The sequence below is a fragment of the Trichophyton rubrum genome (genome assembly GCF_000151425.1).
Source record: "Trichophyton rubrum CBS 118892 genomic scaffold supercont2.1, whole genome shotgun sequence".
In the NCBI taxonomy this organism is placed as follows: domain Eukaryota; kingdom Fungi; phylum Ascomycota; class Eurotiomycetes; order Onygenales; family Arthrodermataceae; genus Trichophyton; species Trichophyton rubrum.
In genome coordinates, this window is record NW_003456428.1 from 3,267,678 (window position 1) to 3,284,462 (window position 16,785).

Sequence of the window (16,785 nt, forward strand, 5' to 3'; positions counted from 1 at the left end):
AAATAAAAAAGCGACACCGACGCGATTCGAACGCGCGACCCCTAAGGGATAAGATTTCAAATCTTACGCATTAACCACTCTGCCACGGTGCCTCGGCAAAGAGGTCGCTCCTTTATGGCCTTATAAGCTAGTGGGTGTTCGGAGTAGCGTACAACATTTGATAATTCGTTCATATCGTGGAGACATTGCCTCTTTCACCATAGAGATATATTTAAGCTCTGCTTAGTCTCTGATATATTAGTAGTTCATTGGAGAATTGCTCCGTAAGTGAGCAATATTTTGCACCCGCCGGGCGACAACAGAATGTCACGGGACCCTGCGCCTTGAAACTATCACGTGAATCGAAGCCACCTTAAAGGAATGACGACAGGCCCAAAAAGGGTAAAGGGCATGAAATATTTAATGTTGATGCCTCCGGAGAAGTCAACAACAGCGGAAGACAACAGTGAAGAAGGGGGATTTTTGTTTTTACCACGTTGATTGATACAACGGAGTATCGACTGTTCTTTTTAGCGCCGCCAGTTGGGCAGCTCTTAGGGCTGTTGATGGCCAGAAACGCCATAACTACTCGAACAATCAATCATAGGACAACGATGCTATCGAGATAGCAGCCCCGGACGCTGTTTTACGGCCCATCTTTTTACTCTCGCTCTACTACTCTTCTACTACGTTATAATTTTGGTGCAGACCTCCGTCACGATGCCTACAAACTCATACACAACACACCCTGATCGACAGTCGATAAATTCCATAGACGACGATGACGATTTAGAGCTGGAGGAGCTGGGAGTTCACTCGAGTCCGAGATTCGGTGATAACATTGGACATCGGAGGTCTTCAGATGGGTCACGCTGGTATAGCCCTGCGGTGTCATTGAAGAAGTTACGGCAGAAGACACCGAAACGGCCTTGGGAACGGGATATAAGGCAGAGCGGAGAAGATGATGACCTGGATGGCCTACTCTATGACCAAGAGCATGAAGAGGCCCATCTCTCCCGCGCAAAAATAAGTTCCGCCGATGACGACTCACCTCTCCTTACAACCGGACAACGGCGGCCGCTGTCCCGACAGTCATCTAGCCAAGCTCGTTCAGGCTTGCGGTCCAGGCTTGGACTTCCCGTTTTTGGCAACCGTAGCTTGGCCAGAGGAAGGATGCTCGACCGTTTCAAGCGCCCCAGATCTACCCAGGCTGCTAACACTGTCCCTCCCCGCGAGATATTGGTTGGACAGGTACAAAAATCCCGATACCCGCCCAATGTCGTGTCGAATGCGAAATATACCCCCTGGAGTTTTCTCCCACGTACTCTATATAATGAGTTTTCTTTCTTCTTCAATATTTATTTTCTACTCGTGGCTTTGTCTCAAACTATTCCCATTCTGCGTATTGGCTATATATCCTCTTACATTGCGCCACTTTCGTTTGTCGTCTTCATTTCTCTTAGCAAAGAAGCGCTGGATGACATCTCTCGTCGTCGAAGAGATGCAGAAGCGAACTCGGAAGAATACAGCGTATTGTCCTTTGACCGGTCATCTTTACGAACCCCTGGCTTGACGTCCTCGAAGGGTCAAGTGCCCAGGTGGCCAGAGCCTATCGAAATTACCAAAAAGTCCAGGGATCTCAAAGTTGGCGATATTTTGAAAATCGGAAAGGATCGTCGTCTCCCAGCAGACGTCATCATCCTGAAATCTCTAGCAACTGATTCATTATCGAACTCCCAGCGCGACGCCGAGTACTCCGTGCATGATAATAGTGAAGAAGAACACGGAACTCCAGAGACTAATGAAGATGGTGAATCGTCAGATGCAGCTGGTTCTGCAGAGACATTCATCAGAACCGATCAACTGGACGGTGAAACGGACTGGAAATTGCGGCTTGCATCACCACTCACCCAAAACCTAGCCCTCGCCGAGCTTAACAGGATACGCATAACCGCCAGTTCCCCAGCAAAAATCGTTAACGAATTCGTTGGAAAAATCGAACTTGCACAGTTACCATCAGAACCGTATGATCCGGCCGTTGAACAAAGTGGGAAACAGGACGAACATTCACCTCCGCTCAAATCGGCTCCACTTAGTATCGATAATGCTGCTTGGGCCAACACCGTACTCGCCTCCAATACTGTCACCTACGCAGCTGTTATCTACACCGGCTCGCAAACCAGGTCCGCCTTGTCGACCTCCGCATCCCGTTCAAAGGTTGGGCTACTGGAGCACGAAATAAACAGCCTGACGAAGATTCTTTGTGTCCTCACCTTGACATTGTCGGTCACGCTGGTGGCGTTAGAAGGATTCGAACCGACCAACGATAAGGAGTGGTATATTGCTATTATGATTTATCTTATTCTTTTCTCCACCATTATTCCAATGAGCTTGCGAGTGAACCTTGACATGGCCAAAACAGTTTACGGACGGTTTATAGAGAGGGACAAGGGAATACCTGGAACAATTGTACGAACAAGTACAATCCCGGAGGACCTCGGAAGAATTGAGTACCTCTTATCTGATAAAACTGGTACTTTGACTCAAAACGGTAAGTCTAAATCCCTTTTTCAATATAATTAACTTTGGTTGATGACTAATTTTGAAATAGAGATGGAACTGAAAAAGATTCACGTTGGTACAGTGTCGTACGCTAACGAAGCAATGGAGGAGGTTGCATCGTTTGTTCGACAGGGATTTTCGGCCTCTTCATCAGCTAGTGGAAATGAATTGTTACCATTTACCAATGCATCGACACAGCCAAGCTCTGGGCCGGCAACCAGAACAAGACGTGAAATCAGTTTGCGTGTTAGGGACTTGATCCTTGCGCTTGCACTGTGCCACAATGTCACACCGACAAAAGAAGAAGAAAACGGTGAAATCGTAACAACTTACCAAGCTTCATCCCCTGATGAGATTGCCATTGTTAAATATACAGAGGAAGTGGGACTTAAGTTGTCTCATCGAGACAGGCAGTCCATCATTCTTACTGTTGGTGACTCTGGCATATCTATTAAAGCCAGGATTTTGGATATTTTCCCATTTACATCAGAAAGCAAAAGAATGGGAATTATAGTCCAGTTTTCAACGGATCATTATCAAGGCTGCCCAACACAACTACAGAACGAACTCTGGTTTTTCCAGAAAGGTGCTGATACCGTGATGTCGTCGATTGTGTCAGCAAATGACTGGCTTGACGAAGAAACCGCCAACATGGCACGAGAAGGATTACGAACATTGGTAATTGGAAGAAAGAAACTCACCTCTGAACATTATGGTGAATTTTCTAAGAGTTACAAAGAAGCTTCAATGTCTCTCAATGACAGAGACAGTCTAATGGCAAGTGTGGCTCGAGATTATCTTGAACAAGATCTCGAGCTGTTAGGTGTCACTGGCGTTGAAGACAAGCTACAGAAGGATGTAAAACCCTCACTGGAATTGCTTAGGAATGCAGGCATTAAAATTTGGATGCTTACTGGGGACAAGGTTGAAACAGCCCGTTGTGTTGCTGTATCCTCTAAGCTCGTCTCTCGTGGTCAAGTTATCAACACAGTCACGAAACTTAAGGATATGGACGCGGCAAATGAGGCCTTGGATTTCCTCCGCAATAAAGCTGAGTCCTGCCTTCTAATTGACGGGGAGTCCCTTGGCCTCATGCTTTCTCAATTCCGGATACCCTTTATAACTCTTGCTGTACGCCTTCCTGCAGTCATTGCCTGCCGATGCTCTCCAATTCAAAAGGCCGAGATAGCGACTTTGATCAGGCAACATACCAAGAAACGCATTTGCTGCATAGGGGACGGCGGCAATGATGTATCTATGATCCAGGCCGCCGATATTGGAATCGGAATTGTTGGGAAAGAGGGCAGACAAGCTTCCCTTGCAGCTGATTTTAGCATCACGCACTTCCACCATCTTACCAAGCTTCTATTCTGGCACGGGCGTAACTCTTACAAGAGATCTGCTAAGCTAGCTCAATTCGTCATGCATCGTGGTTTGATAATAAGTGCCTGTCAAACTATGTTCAGCATTGCAAGCCACTTTGACCCCAAGGGCTTGTTTATTAACTGGCTACTTGTGGGCTATGCGACAATATATACTAATGCTCCTGTGTTTTCACTTGTTCTTGACCGTGATGTCGACGAAGGTCTAGCAAATCTATACCCTGAGTTGTATAAAGAGTTGAAATCCGGGAAAAGTCTCAGCTACAAATCGTTCTTCACCTGGGTTCTTGTCTCTGTCTACCAGGGCGCAGTCATAGAAGGTCTCGCCCAAATTCTCGTCGGTGAAATCACTGGCCCTCGGCTGGTCAGCGTCTCATTCACTGCTCTGGTATTGAATGAACTCATTATGGTTGCTGTTTCTATTACCACATGGCATCCAGTTATGATAATGTGCATTGTAGGCACCGCCATAGTCTACGGTGCTTCTGTCCCATTCCTTGGTGACTACTACGATCTTGCATATGTTGTTACATGGGGATGGGCCTGGAAAGTATCTGCTATCTGTGCTGTTTCGCTTATACCAGTCTGGGCTGTGAAATTGATTAGCCGTACTTGGAGCCCACCAAGCTATCGCAAAGTCCGCGGCTGAAAGTTCATACATTTCACCCAACGTTTATACCGTCAACTAAATTTACATTCCCCTTTTTTCCCAATACTTGTTGTTCTTTTTTCCCTTTGATCCTCTTTTGATACTCCATTTCGCGGTTATGAGTTTGGGAAGGCATTTTTATTCTATATACTGTATTTCATGATCCGGGCTGGCGCCTCCTTTTGGTGTATTATACCCCAAGCATGGGTGTTCGTATGATAAATATGTAGATTCATCTCACGTTCGCATTGTCATGATCAATACTGGATAGATTACCAACTGAATTGGCCGCTCTTTTTTTTCCTTTTCCCGCGAACTTGTTTTACTTGAAGATTACTGAAGATTAAATAATATATATGGATGGTACTGCGAACGAGGAGCCAATTCACGCCAGCCAGAATATCAATACGTCTTGATAGAATATGTACAGAGGCACGGTGGAGAAAGAGGGAATAAGGAGAGAGACTGGGTTAGCAGATAATCACTCTCGTAATGACAATCATGTCAGAGATGCGAAATTTAGAAATATCAGTCATAATGCCAACAAAAAACGCCTGGGCTCACTAAGGAAAAATAGCCGAGTATGCACTCTCCTCTTCTCTCTTTCCCTTTTTCCTCCTGTTGTATGATATGGAGTCCGAAATTATCGATAACCACCACTATGGCCTCCAGAATAGCCTCCTCCATCACCCAAAGCGGAACTAGAATCAAAGGACTTGCTAGTGCCTAAAGATGGTTTGCTGCCACCGTGCAACCGCGCACGAAGTCTGTCCTGCGCAGAAGCACCAGATAATGTTCGATCCATCCCTTCCGGACGTGACAGTTGGGCACCGGAAGTTTGGTATGAACCAGCACGCTGGCTGGGTAGCGGTCTCGCTCCGCCAGTAGACTGAGATCGGCCTCCAGCCTGAGGTGAGGGATCGCGGTCATATCCGTTACTCTGGCTTCTCAAGCTGGCTCCAGGACGGTGAGGCAGGTGGTTTGGAGCGGGTTTTAAGGACGACGGTAAACCATTTTTATGGCCTGTCAGGCTATTCTGGCTTCGACCGGAACGAAGACTCCCTGTAGCTTGTTGATGTTGCGTATGCGAACGCCCAGAGTCATCCCACAGGTCCCCTAGGCCACCTGACTGGCTAGGAGTGCCGCCATAGCCCTGGAAAGATGTCTGAGAAGTCGCAATAACAGGGGCGCTGTACGCTGACTTCTTATCTGGGGGTAACCAAGGGGGTAACCTGCGGCCCTTTTCGTTGTAATACGCGCGTAGAACGTTGGAGATATGTGAGAGATCCTCATTTTCTGGGTCGTCTGTCTCGTCTGCGGATATAGCACGCCGGAGAGAGGTGAAGCGGGTACTGAGGTTGGATATCGATGTTATAGAAGAGAAATAAGACGCCATGGTCAAACCAGCATCAGTGGAGGAGGTTGCCGTATGTAGGCGGGCGAGGGGCTAGAGGGGTGGTAGCTATCTGTTCGGTTCAAAAGAAGAACGGCGCGAAAATCCAGATATCAAAGTCGAAGAGGAACGATATGAATATAGAAGCCCCTGTAAAGATCTCGCTGGTCAGATGTTTTAATACGAAACGTGGAGTGGGAAGCAAGTTGAAAGTCTTCAGGAAGATCACCATCCCCCCTAGCTCCTGGGCTCAAACTAAGTCACATGTCCATATTTGTCTACATTCATAGAGAGTTTATTCAATATATATGGCCCGAACAGCGGGTACTATTTAATATGATTATTTAGGACAGTAGTTCAAGCTTCTATGCATTCCTATCGATCAATCTTGACTGGAATATTTATAACCCTTACATGAAACCTCGTAGAGACGGCGCCGTTCGCCCAAGTAGATCCCAAGACTCCAGCCAAAAAAATAACGCCCGCAAGATATTGAACAAATGAAAACACTTTTTGTCTGGCTTGTCAAAGACGTGTTCATGCAAACAGAGACTCTCTCGCCGGTCCTTCAGTCTCGTACTCGATCTCGACATGCGCGCCCTTCTTCCGGGGCCCAGAAGGTGCTGCAGGCCGTTTCCTCTTCGGCGCCGCGGTGGGCTTCTTCTTTGGTTCTTCCTCTTCGTTGGTCTCATCACTGCTAGCCTCTCCATCGTCGCTCTCACCCTCATCGTCGTCATTGTCTGCCCCATCGCCGTCCGTATCGTCGCTCTCATCTCCGAGCCAGTCTTCCAGGTCTTCCATGTCCTCATCCTCGTCGATGTCACTGACATACTCAACTTCACCAACACCCTCCTCTTCCTCTTCCAGCTCCTCCTCAATGCCCTCATCGAGATCTTCGTCCCGTTCACCATCTCCTTGTCTCTCTAGACCCTTAAGCACCTTCTTCCAGATGTTTTCTTGAACATTCAGAGGTTGTTCACCATATGCCCCACTCCTCAATCTCTCAATGAGCTCCCTTTCAATCGCCCGCTCAAGTTTGGCAGCAGCTTCTGCTTTTCGTTCTCTCGTCTCCTCTCGTCTCCTTACCTTGGGTGCCAATTTTGGTACCAGCTTTTCACCCAAACGCTCTTCCTCTTTGGCAAGCTTTCTCATACGTATGTTGACTTGAGTAAGCCGGGTAAGACGTTGCTTGCATTTGTGAATCAAAAATTTAGGCCAGTATATCAATCGCTCATCTAGCTGGCCCAGAGCTTTTGCATAATTCGAAGATAACCGGACTTTCTCCCACCATTTATTCGGCATGTGAGAGCGTTCTACCGTTTTCATGTAGAGGTACATTGCACCTGTGCTAGGGTCTGATCGAACAGTCGCGTATCGAGAGTTTGCTAAAGGACATGATTGACGGTTGCAAAAGCCAGTAACATTGTATTCGTTACGGCAGAAATTCTGGCCTTTGTCGGTTCTGTATTCGCAATGGGTTAGAAAAATCTTTAGTGAGGAGAACCAGCTACCTACTTGAGCTTGTAAGAACAAAACTGCTGGTTAATAACCTGCCAGACAATTTCGTCCGACGACATCTTGATAATGTAAAGGCTCTCTGATGAGCTTCAGATCTGTATACAGACCGGAAGAACTTGCATCTCCTTCGCCCTTCGTTTCTTTCTTAGCGATTTTGAATTTGAAAAAAAAAAAAGGAAAATTTAACTTTTAGGTTTGCCTCATCTCACGTGACACGTCCTATGAAAAACAACAAAGATGTAGAAAATGACCAAAAAATTAATTAAAATGTCAAAATCGCAGATTTACTGGTAAAAAGGAGGAAGTTTTACCCCGGAGCTACAGAAATGCCTTGATGTTGTTTAAATATCAAGGTATGATTGAAGTAATAGTATATCCGAGTGTTGCTGTCGTTTCAACACTCCAGGATCTTTGGTTTCCAGATGCTGGGACTTTCCATCAAGCTAAGCATTAGGGCATTCTGAAGGCCGTAGGAATCAGTAAATAGTCTTAGTATTATTTGCTGCTTCTAGCCTCGTCATTCTCCCCTATGAAAGATTTCTTTCTCATTTCTTCTTTTCCCTCTTTCGAAATACGCAAAACTCTACTGTTGGCGCTTTACTAGACGTGCTGTTCTTTTGATATTAAACAGCCTCTTCCCTCCCTGCCCCAGAGACAATCGGAACCTGCCATATTATATCATATTAATAACTACAGAGTATGAATGAGACCTCATCTCTATAGCCCTTTAATACTGCATCACTTTCTAAAAGGCCTAGAAAGCTAAATACCCTCTCATTCGTTACCCAGGGATTATGAATCAGAGCACAAAGATCAGCTGTGAGCGCTGTAATATTGGGTTTTCTTTACCTAGATATTACCGCGCTCATGTTGGATACTCTATTAATCACAATGTCTGCCATCTGTGTGGGGATCATCAGGACTTTGAGACGTTTACTAGCCTACAGCAACATCTGGAGGAATCCCATTTCTACTGTGAGCCTTGCAACTGGTTTGCACCTTCAGCTATTGGACTGCGCCAGCATAACACCTGTAAACATTACCTATGCGTTGCTTGTGGTGACTACTTTCCAAACGCGCATGAGCTAAATGGGGTATGCCTATAAAAAACTAAATATATAGGGAATGGAGACTAACGCGTTTTTATCTATATTACAGCACGCATTCAGACATAGGCCACGCGGAGTTTCCTGTTATTGTTGCCCCCAAGATTTCTGTACGCTCTCTGCGATGTTCAATCACCTTGAATCCGGAAACTGTCCATCGGGAATTGAGCATGATGATATACTAGAACTTGCGGCGAATTTTGTTCGGTCATATAAGCCTGAAAAGGACTACATCTTCTTCTGCTATGGATGCCAAAAACCTTTTCGACGAATGTGTGATCTCCTGCAGCACTCAGAGACTAGCTCCTGCAATGAAGGCTATTGGAGAGGGTCAGGATACCTTGGCTCAATGGTCACGTATATTGCAACCTGCATTCCAGATTACATACCAGACCCGGATGATAATGATGATAATAATGAAGGAATTCAGGGCAAAGGCAATGACACCACTCCTTATCCAAATATCAGCATCCCAACAATCGTCATTACAGGACCAACATGAGATTTTCGATTTTCACTTTCTCCATATCTTTTTCGCTTCTTAAGAAATCAGCACTGCGGGAAATCTTAGAAACTGTAATCTCTACTTGATTTGCTTGGAGAGACTGATGAACGGGCATTTGCACTTAGCAGGCCACATTTTTCATTTCTTTCTCCCCCCTGTACGAATACCGGGAAGGTATTGTGGAGGGCTATTGTGACTTTTCCTTCCGGCTCTATAGACCTATAGATAATACATGTTGCCTTTTGACACAGAATATTCAAAATTCGGCATCCCAAGTAAAGACAGCACCCCAAGTCAGTTAAGCGCCTCGCACCGTATCTATTTACAGTTCATAACCAGGTGCCTCCTTTATGTTTAGTTAAGAAGATTTGAGACCTGGAGTACATATCATATGCCGCGGCTGTTTGGAGATGCCGAGGTCGCCCACGCAACCTTCGGCTCATCCACAACTTCAGCAGCTTTCCAACCACCAAAAACGATGGAGCCGGCCTCGTCTTCGTGGCCCCAGTTAGTTAGTTTTCAGCGAGACGGAGGCGGAGGAACTTCCACTGCCCCGGCTATGCGATCTCTGCTTCTCTCTCACCCTCCCTAACGACTCGCTGACTTTTGTTCCTGCGACGGCCCTTATTATAAAATCTCCCCTACGCGCTGGATAGCTAGGCGGACCGACAATACGCCACGATATATATCCTCCAGAAGTTGAAACCCATAGACCCCTTGCCCTCTCACATCCGTTGGTTTCATCGGTTTTACGATTCAAGATGTCGTACCCTCTGGACGAGGTGACGGTCACCTACCAGGACCGCGTGGCCATTATCGCCTTGAACCGACCCTCAAAGCTCAATGCCATGACCGGTGTACATTACTACCTCCTCGGTAAGAAGATGCGAGAAGTTGCAGAAAGGGATGACATATATATCACCGTCCTCACGGGGACTGGAAGGTTCTTCTCAGCGTAAGTCCCTATTGGTGAAAACCGATAATTATTACTCGGGCGGTTTAATAGCTAACACTCAAATAGCGGTGCAGACTTTTTGGGAAGTGCGCCACAAACGGACGATAACATAGATGGACGCCGGGGTTATGTCCAGGGCTTTGTTGCCAATAACATCGACCTGACACATACCTTCTACACACACCCAAAGATCCTCGTTGTCGCCCTTAACGGACCCGCTGTTGGATTTTCCGCAGCTCTGACCGCTTTCGGTGACTTTATATATGCTACTCCCCATGCCTACATTCTCACTCCCTTCTCATCTATCGGATTAGTCACAGAGGGAGGCTCCAGCCATGCATTTGTCAAGCGGATGGGCCTGGCTAAAGCAAAGGAAGCTCTTGTTATGAGCAAACGTATCTCGTCTGAGGAACTGCTACAAACAGGCTTCGTCAATAAGATTTTCACCCCGGCAAGCGGAAAAGAGGAGGATTCGGATGCATTCCTCAAGATGGTTTTGCATGAAATTGATATGACATTAGGCACTCATTTGAACCAGGAGAGCATGTTGAAGATTAAGGCGTTGATTAACGCACCAGATCAAGACATACTGGACAGGCAGAATGTCCGTGAGGTTTTCGGGGGACTAGACCGTTTTGTTTCTGGTATCCCACAAGCTGAATTTATGAAGCTTGCCTCTGGTCAGAAGAAGCATAAACTATAGACTTATTTCACTCTAGAGCACTTGTTTGGGCGGCACCCTGATTTATTAGCGCACTGTTTCCTTTTTTATATACATGATTTAGAGTTTTAGTTATGAATGATGTACATAAATTACTACATTTGCAATCTTCAGAAATACAACGATACAGATTATTCTGTCTCCCCTTTTTATTTTAGTGTTCATCATCACTGTCCCCAGTATCCAGCTGTATTCGTCCCTCGAGAATGTCCCGCCACTGAGTGAGAAACTCACTCATACCTCCAGGTCCACTCCTCGATGCATCTACTACATCTTTTGGGAGTTTATGTGCGGAGTATGGGGCGGCATTCATGTTAGTTCCCGCTGGATTTCCTCCCGACAGAAGAAGGAACAATGGCAACTCAGAAACCACTTCCTCGAAATCTGACTCTTCATCATCATCCTCGCCTGATATTGAAGATATCTCGGCTGCAGAGGACTCGTTCTGTGCACTAATTTTAAGCCTGACGACCTGTTCATCAACTCCATTGATCTGATCATTGATGTTTCGTTCTACCTCTTGGCCAATCTTAAGTATCTGCTGCCACGAAAATAGAAGAGGATCCGTCTTTGGAGCAAAGGGGTTTATGTCAATTAGCCAGACCCTATTGTGCGGCGGAGGAACGTAAACGTCGAATACAAAATCTGGATCAGGGAATGTATTTCGAAGCTTTTCGTCGAAGAAAGACTGGATCACCCTTAATAACTCATTTCGCATTCCAGAAAGAAAGTCGTAGTATGTCAGATCCCGCTGGCAAAGACATATTAGTTGCCTATGACGAACAAAGCACCGAAACTCCAGTGAAGTGTTGACATTAAAATATTTGCGTAGGACAAGGTGATACGGAATAGGCGGTTGGCTTGACGTGGTAGGGCCGTTATCCTGTTCCTGGTTTGCCTCAACCACACAGTCATCGAATGCATGGTCCAGATCATGGTTCATGAAGTTGCTGCTCTTTAGGAGCAAGTAGACATCGTTGGCTGTCCTGCATTGCATATCATTTGTTGGAAGTATCCATTTTGCATCCCGGGGTGCGCTCCAGTTCAGCTTAGGCGATACTTGGCCGCCAAGCTCTCTGATTTTCGCTATCACTTCAGCATGGACCTCCGGCCACTCTCTCGACGGATCATATGGCTCGTCCTCATCATCAGAGCCATCTTTTTCTGAGTTACTGTCTCCATTAGACGTGGAAAGGGTCCAGCTGTCATCATCTGATACCTCTAGGCTTGTCTCATCTGGAGGGAGAATTATCCCATCTGCGCGGATATAATTGATGAACGATTCAGTTAGAGGAATAAGCCGTGCTTTTGGAGATACAGCTCGATATCTACCACCTATGATTAGCTCTGCTCAGCTATAGGCTTTGACTATACAAGGGTGCCTTACAATGAATACCAGGCATGGTACGAGCAATTCAGGATATGCGATCGGGTGATTGGAGGGAAAACCACTGAATTTTCTTTGGGCGGGGAATGTTCCTCTGTAGGACCAGCCATGATCGAATCGCCCAGCAAAGGGTATCTATCCTTTCCTACTTTCTTCGTGCTTTTTAATTGCTGGATGTGAGATCGTAGAAGATATGAAACTCCGTTGAACCGACGAAGTCATAAGAGCAAGGAAAAAAGAACGATGACATCCCTCCTTCCCTCCTATGACGCATATAAGGAAGGCGCGTTTAATTCGCCGCTTAGCGCCTAACTAGTTAACTGGTTAAACAAGCGCGCGTTCCAAGGTTTGTCTGTTCTGGGCACGTGATATACTTTAACGGTAACCATCTAGTCACCCGCGAGTTTACCAGGAAATTGACAACGCAGCCAGAACGAAAAGGACACAGCTGGATAGAAGCTGACGAAGCCGGGGCTATGGCGGCGGATACTCCGGATGCGATTACTCTCAATTCATGGGAAGATGCGTTTAAGTATCCTATTCCTACAGTAAGGCGCCTGGAACAGGAACTCCGCAGAGATGCTGAAAGCAATCGGGACAAGCTTAGATCCCTTGTTGGGTATGTCCGAGTGGTGTAATGAACATTTATTACTCCTATACACATGAAGCAAACACTCCGCTAATATATTAATACATATAAAGGGTCAAATACCGGGATCTGCTCGAAACTGCGCAAACCATCGTGGATATGAATACAGATATACAGCAAGTCGAGTCTACTTTATCTAGTATTGGGAGGCGATGCAATCCACAATCAATAGCGAGGAAGAATGACCATATCCCTGAATTGAATCATGATGATTTCAAGTCTAGCAAGAGAGGTGCGCATGGGGCTGATCTTTGAGATACATACAATCGGGCTAACGTCACAATAGACGATGACGGGCGACAACTCAAGGCCCACTTATGCCTTTTGCGAAGCTGCACAAACTCAATTGTGAAAATAATACGGGAGCGTGGCTCCGTAGTCCTCGCTGCGAAACTACTAGTCGTTTCGAGACTTCTGTTGAAGGCACTTTCACAGAACGAACATGCTCCCGCGTTCGTGAATAGTTTAAAGAAGAATTTGGCTTCTCTCAGGGCGACGTTGCTCAGCCGAATTAAGCTACGTTTGTCTGCTGCCAGTATTACCACTGATAGACTTGTGCAGGCATTGTGTGCATTTTGCCTGGCCACTAGCTCCTCCTCCAATGACGCTGTACGGCATTTCTGCGATGTGCGAAAAAATGCAATTGGAGAGCAAATTACAAAAAGCATGCATAGCGACGGTGTATTGCTTGCATTAAAGCTATATTTGCAGACTTTACGACAAACTGATCATTTCCTCAGCGGTCCGCTTTCGGCAGCGTTACAGAAATTGACAACTCAGCCCCTCCTCGCTGACCCCGAGATTTTATGCTTGGGGGAACTCAACATGGATCTTTTAAAGCCCTGGATTCTGGAGGACATTCGGCATTTCACTCCATGGATCAAGTACAATGATATACCCAAGTCTGAAAGGAGCACTCAGCTAAAAACGTGGTCTAAGAACACATTCAAGCTATTCTCCTCGCAAGCCAAGCTAAAACTGGAGGCGTTTCAAAACTTTGGTGATATCTTGGATTTGCGAAAAAAGCTGCTCGAATCATGGCTGCTTGTTCAGTCTTCAACTCCAACCCATTCAAATCTGGAAGTGTTAGAAGGTTTACGAGACATCATAAACCACCAGCTAATTTTCATTCTTCAAGGCCAATCTGAAGGCATAGCTAGCCTCGGGAGGGAAATTATGTTGATCATAAGCTGTCTTTCAACAGGGGAAAGTGGTAATAACAGGCATTCGTTATGGGACCCGAAACTTGCGTCAGTTGACTTCTCGGAAGGTGCTAAAAGCTTCAAGAGTGAGGTTGTCAATAGATCTCTAGGCCGAGGAACTGAATCTTTAATATTATTGGATTCGTACCAGACCTGGCTTCGAGCTGTCGAAGCTAGATCTTCTTTAATTCATGGCATGAAAGCTGATAACTGGGAGGATATTGTGGAAGATGATAATGATGAAGACGTCATTGATCATATACATGGATGCTTAACAGAGGACGATCCAGCTCTTTTGCAAGAAGAACATCAAAAGTCTCTGAAGATAGGATTTAAGGGACTCCAAGCTGCTTTAGCTGACGGTATAAACTTGTTTCCCGAATCGCATAAGGCTTTGAAAGCCGTTTTTATTCTACGCATGATTCGCGAGATTCGAAACAAGATCCCAAGCAAATTGCTGGACGGAGAGCAACTAGACTTTGCTCGGAATATGACGCTGGAATTACATACCATCATTGCGACAGATATTGTGACCCAACTCTCGACACATATAACGAAGTTGAAGCCTTTCAAAAACTTTCATAAGTGTTCCGGCAGAACCCTATGGGAGGGCAAGCCAGAGCTTCCAGTTCAGCCATCCCCGGCTGCATTCAAACTGCTACGGAAGCTTGAAGTTTCAATGGAAGACCTAGGCCCAGATCTATGGAACCCTACTGCTCTTTCTGTCTTGAAAGTCGAAATTAAGAGAGCGATCAACAAGCTTCTTGAAGATAACCACGCGAAAGAACAAGCCGACCCGAAGACTACGTCTTTTGAAAATGGAGTGGCACAGCAAGAACAACAAACTGTTAGTGGATATGATTCTAGTACTCAGCAGGACTGTAAAATACAACTCCTGTTTGACCTGATGTACTTGGAAAACGCAATGAAATCTAACACTGCTACTCGGGAAAACTCCCTGACTATCCATACTGAAGCTTTGCAGGTGGAAAATGAAACGATGGAAACTCTCAGAAAAAGGTCAATCGCATATTGGGAGCGGACTCGGCTTCTCTTTGGGCTGTTGGGCTGTTGATAACTAGGCAATATATATAAACTACAATGAACAATTTTTGATATATTTCATGCAAAAAGGGGCTAAATCGATTCCTAGGTATATCACGTGATTGGCGTTTTTAGTTTACATAAGGTCCTGTCCCGTCTGGGGCGTGCTGTGTCGGCGTTCTTTTATTCTGATACATCTTCACTTGCTTCATTCAGTCAAGCAATGCCTACTTCGTCGAAATCCTAATATGGCACACCAACGGCTCCCTTTTCTTTACCCTAACCTCCTACGCTCTGTACGAGCTTGTGAGCCTACTACCTATCGATCTATACGTTGCCCGGTCCAGCGAACGCATTCCGCGGGGCTCCATTCGAGTCGAGCATGTGAACAAAACACACGCTTCCAGAAACGATACGGGCCAGCTGTAGAGCCACGAGTACCTCCGCCGGAAGGCTCTAGCACAAGGCCAGAATCCAGCCAAAATAAGGTATCAAAAGGAGAGCCAGACCAGAGAACAGCCAAGGATGATAAAGCCGTAGATGACACTAAACCACCCTCAAAAAGAAGTGCATCGGAAAGTGGTACCCAGTCGTCTGATAAAGCTCAAACCAAAGATGATGCAGCCGGATCAGCTTCAGAAAATACCATTGATGGGAATGTTGAACAAACTGAACCTCCTGGTTTAATCGAGATTGGGTCCGCTAGCGGTGCCTCTTCTCAGGGTGATTTAGGATCTGTTTACAAGATGTCAAAATCAGAGCCGCAAAAGGACACGGATCAGTCTCAATCAAACGCCATGGAACCTTATATCCATTTTCCTAGCCACAAACACCCCCATTCGAGTCCATTCGTCCATCACTTTGACACATACACCATGGTGAAAGACTTGAATAAAAGTGGCTTTACGGAGCAGCAATCGATAGCTATAGCCAAATCAATTCGAGGTTTACTGGCAGTAAACCTTGAGACAACCCGTAGCAGACTGATGTCAAAGTCTGATTTTGAGAACGAGGTTTACCTTTTCCGAGCAGCATGCTCGGAGCTACAAACCTCTATTCAGGCATCTCGGAATACTGAGATACAATCTCAACGTACTCGACGGGCCCTAATACAGCATGAGCTAGATATCTTAACGCAACGCATGACACAAGACCTTGCCGGTCTAAAGGATGACCTAAAAGAGATGTTCAACAATCAGAAGATTTCAACTAGAGAACTTCAGCGGTCAATTGACACAGCAATACAAGAGCTAAATTATCAAATCACTGTGTCTCTTAACAGTGACGGGAAAAGCGAAGTAGAGGGTCTTAGATGGGTACTTACACGGAGAGCTGTTATTGCAGTTGCTACAAGTGCAAGTGAGGGATTCCCTAACTCCTGTCTATATTATATGTTGTTGCTAACATTTTATAGGTATGATTATTCTTGCTTTAAGATACCAGTCTTATAAGGTCCAACAGCACGAAGCCGCGAAGAAGGCTGCTGCAGGATCCGAAGAAGTGGCGATTGGTGATATTGTTCAAGTCACCAAGCAATAATCTTTCACTATCTTCACGTGCCCAGATACTATCTACATCTTATCTATTTAACAATTATTGAGACATTCTAGGTTATTTCAGGAAAAGGCTTTCGTTGGCTTGGGGAAGCCGCTAGGGCATTAACCATTCATTGTAGGGTATTTCCATGCTTTCCCCTCTATTATTACGGAGTGTAACACGAGGGAAAGTTATGC

The 16,785-nt window shown here is 45.7% G+C and overlaps 8 protein-coding genes and 1 non-coding gene across 9 annotated transcripts; 5 read left to right on the plus strand and 4 right to left on the minus strand.

Annotated features, from left to right (window-relative positions):
* Positions 1-11: 11 nt before the first annotated feature.
* On the minus strand, positions 12-92 carry TERG_10512. Its single transcript has one exon. It is a non-coding gene; the product is annotated as a tRNA-Ser (tRNA).
* Positions 93-2,328: 2,236 nt separating this feature from the next.
* Positions 2,329-4,572, plus strand: TERG_01229 (uncharacterized protein; the record flags this gene model as incomplete). The annotated part of the gene is made up of 2 exons (XM_003239199.2): positions 2,329-2,530; positions 2,591-4,572. The coding sequence occupies 2 exons, from the start codon at positions 2,329-2,331 to the stop codon at positions 4,570-4,572; spliced, it is 2,184 nt and encodes a 727-aa protein (XP_003239247.2).
* A 643-nt stretch (positions 4,573-5,215) lies between these two features.
* On the minus strand, positions 5,216-5,968 carry TERG_01230 (uncharacterized protein; the record flags this gene model as incomplete). The annotated part of the gene is made up of 1 exon (XM_003239200.1): positions 5,216-5,968. The coding sequence occupies one exon, from the start codon at positions 5,966-5,968 to the stop codon at positions 5,216-5,218; it is 753 nt and encodes a 250-aa protein (XP_003239248.1).
* Positions 5,969-6,502: 534 nt separating this feature from the next.
* TERG_01231 (66S preribosome component MAK16) lies at positions 6,503-7,615 on the minus strand (the record flags this gene model as incomplete). The annotated part of the gene is made up of 2 exons (XM_003239201.2): positions 7,481-7,615; positions 6,503-7,427 (listed from the first exon to the last, which is right to left on the minus strand). Exons 1-2 carry the CDS (start codon positions 7,540-7,542, stop codon positions 6,503-6,505), a joined length of 987 nt encoding a protein of 328 aa, XP_003239249.1. The 5' UTR covers positions 7,543-7,615.
* Positions 7,616-7,670: 55 nt separating this feature from the next.
* Positions 7,671-9,483, plus strand: TERG_01232 (uncharacterized protein). The gene has a single exon (XM_047747731.1). It carries the CDS (start codon positions 8,609-8,611, stop codon positions 9,089-9,091), a length of 483 nt encoding a protein of 160 aa, XP_047603695.1. The 5' UTR covers positions 7,671-8,608; the 3' UTR covers positions 9,092-9,483.
* A 372-nt stretch (positions 9,484-9,855) lies between these two features.
* TERG_01233 (uncharacterized protein) lies at positions 9,856-10,752 on the plus strand (the record flags this gene model as incomplete). The annotated part of the gene is made up of 2 exons (XM_003239203.1): positions 9,856-10,049; positions 10,116-10,752. 2 exons carry the CDS (start codon positions 9,856-9,858, stop codon positions 10,750-10,752), a joined length of 831 nt encoding a protein of 276 aa, XP_003239251.1.
* Positions 10,753-10,924: 172 nt separating this feature from the next.
* Positions 10,925-12,267, minus strand: TERG_01234 (uncharacterized protein; the record flags this gene model as incomplete). Its single annotated transcript, XM_003239204.1, has 2 exons — positions 10,925-12,098; positions 12,158-12,267. 2 exons carry the CDS (start codon positions 12,265-12,267, stop codon positions 10,925-10,927), a joined length of 1,284 nt encoding a protein of 427 aa, XP_003239252.1.
* Positions 12,268-13,472: 1,205 nt separating this feature from the next.
* On the plus strand, positions 13,473-15,083 carry TERG_01235 (uncharacterized protein; the record flags this gene model as incomplete). Its single annotated transcript, XM_003239205.2, has 1 exon — positions 13,473-15,083. One exon carries the CDS (start codon positions 13,473-13,475, stop codon positions 15,081-15,083), a length of 1,611 nt encoding a protein of 536 aa, XP_003239253.2.
* A 217-nt stretch (positions 15,084-15,300) lies between these two features.
* On the plus strand, positions 15,301-16,591 carry TERG_01236 (uncharacterized protein; the record flags this gene model as incomplete). The annotated part of the gene is made up of 2 exons (XM_003239206.1): positions 15,301-16,411; positions 16,467-16,591. The coding sequence occupies 2 exons, from the start codon at positions 15,301-15,303 to the stop codon at positions 16,589-16,591; spliced, it is 1,236 nt and encodes a 411-aa protein (XP_003239254.1).
* Between the last annotated feature and the right edge of the window lie 194 nt (positions 16,592-16,785).

Bases quoted from the DNA above. Each gene is read 5' to 3' on its own strand.
- TERG_01232 (XM_047747731.1), top strand. From the start codon at position 8,609: ATGGAGACTAACGCGTTTTTATCTATATTACAGCACGCATTCAGACAT.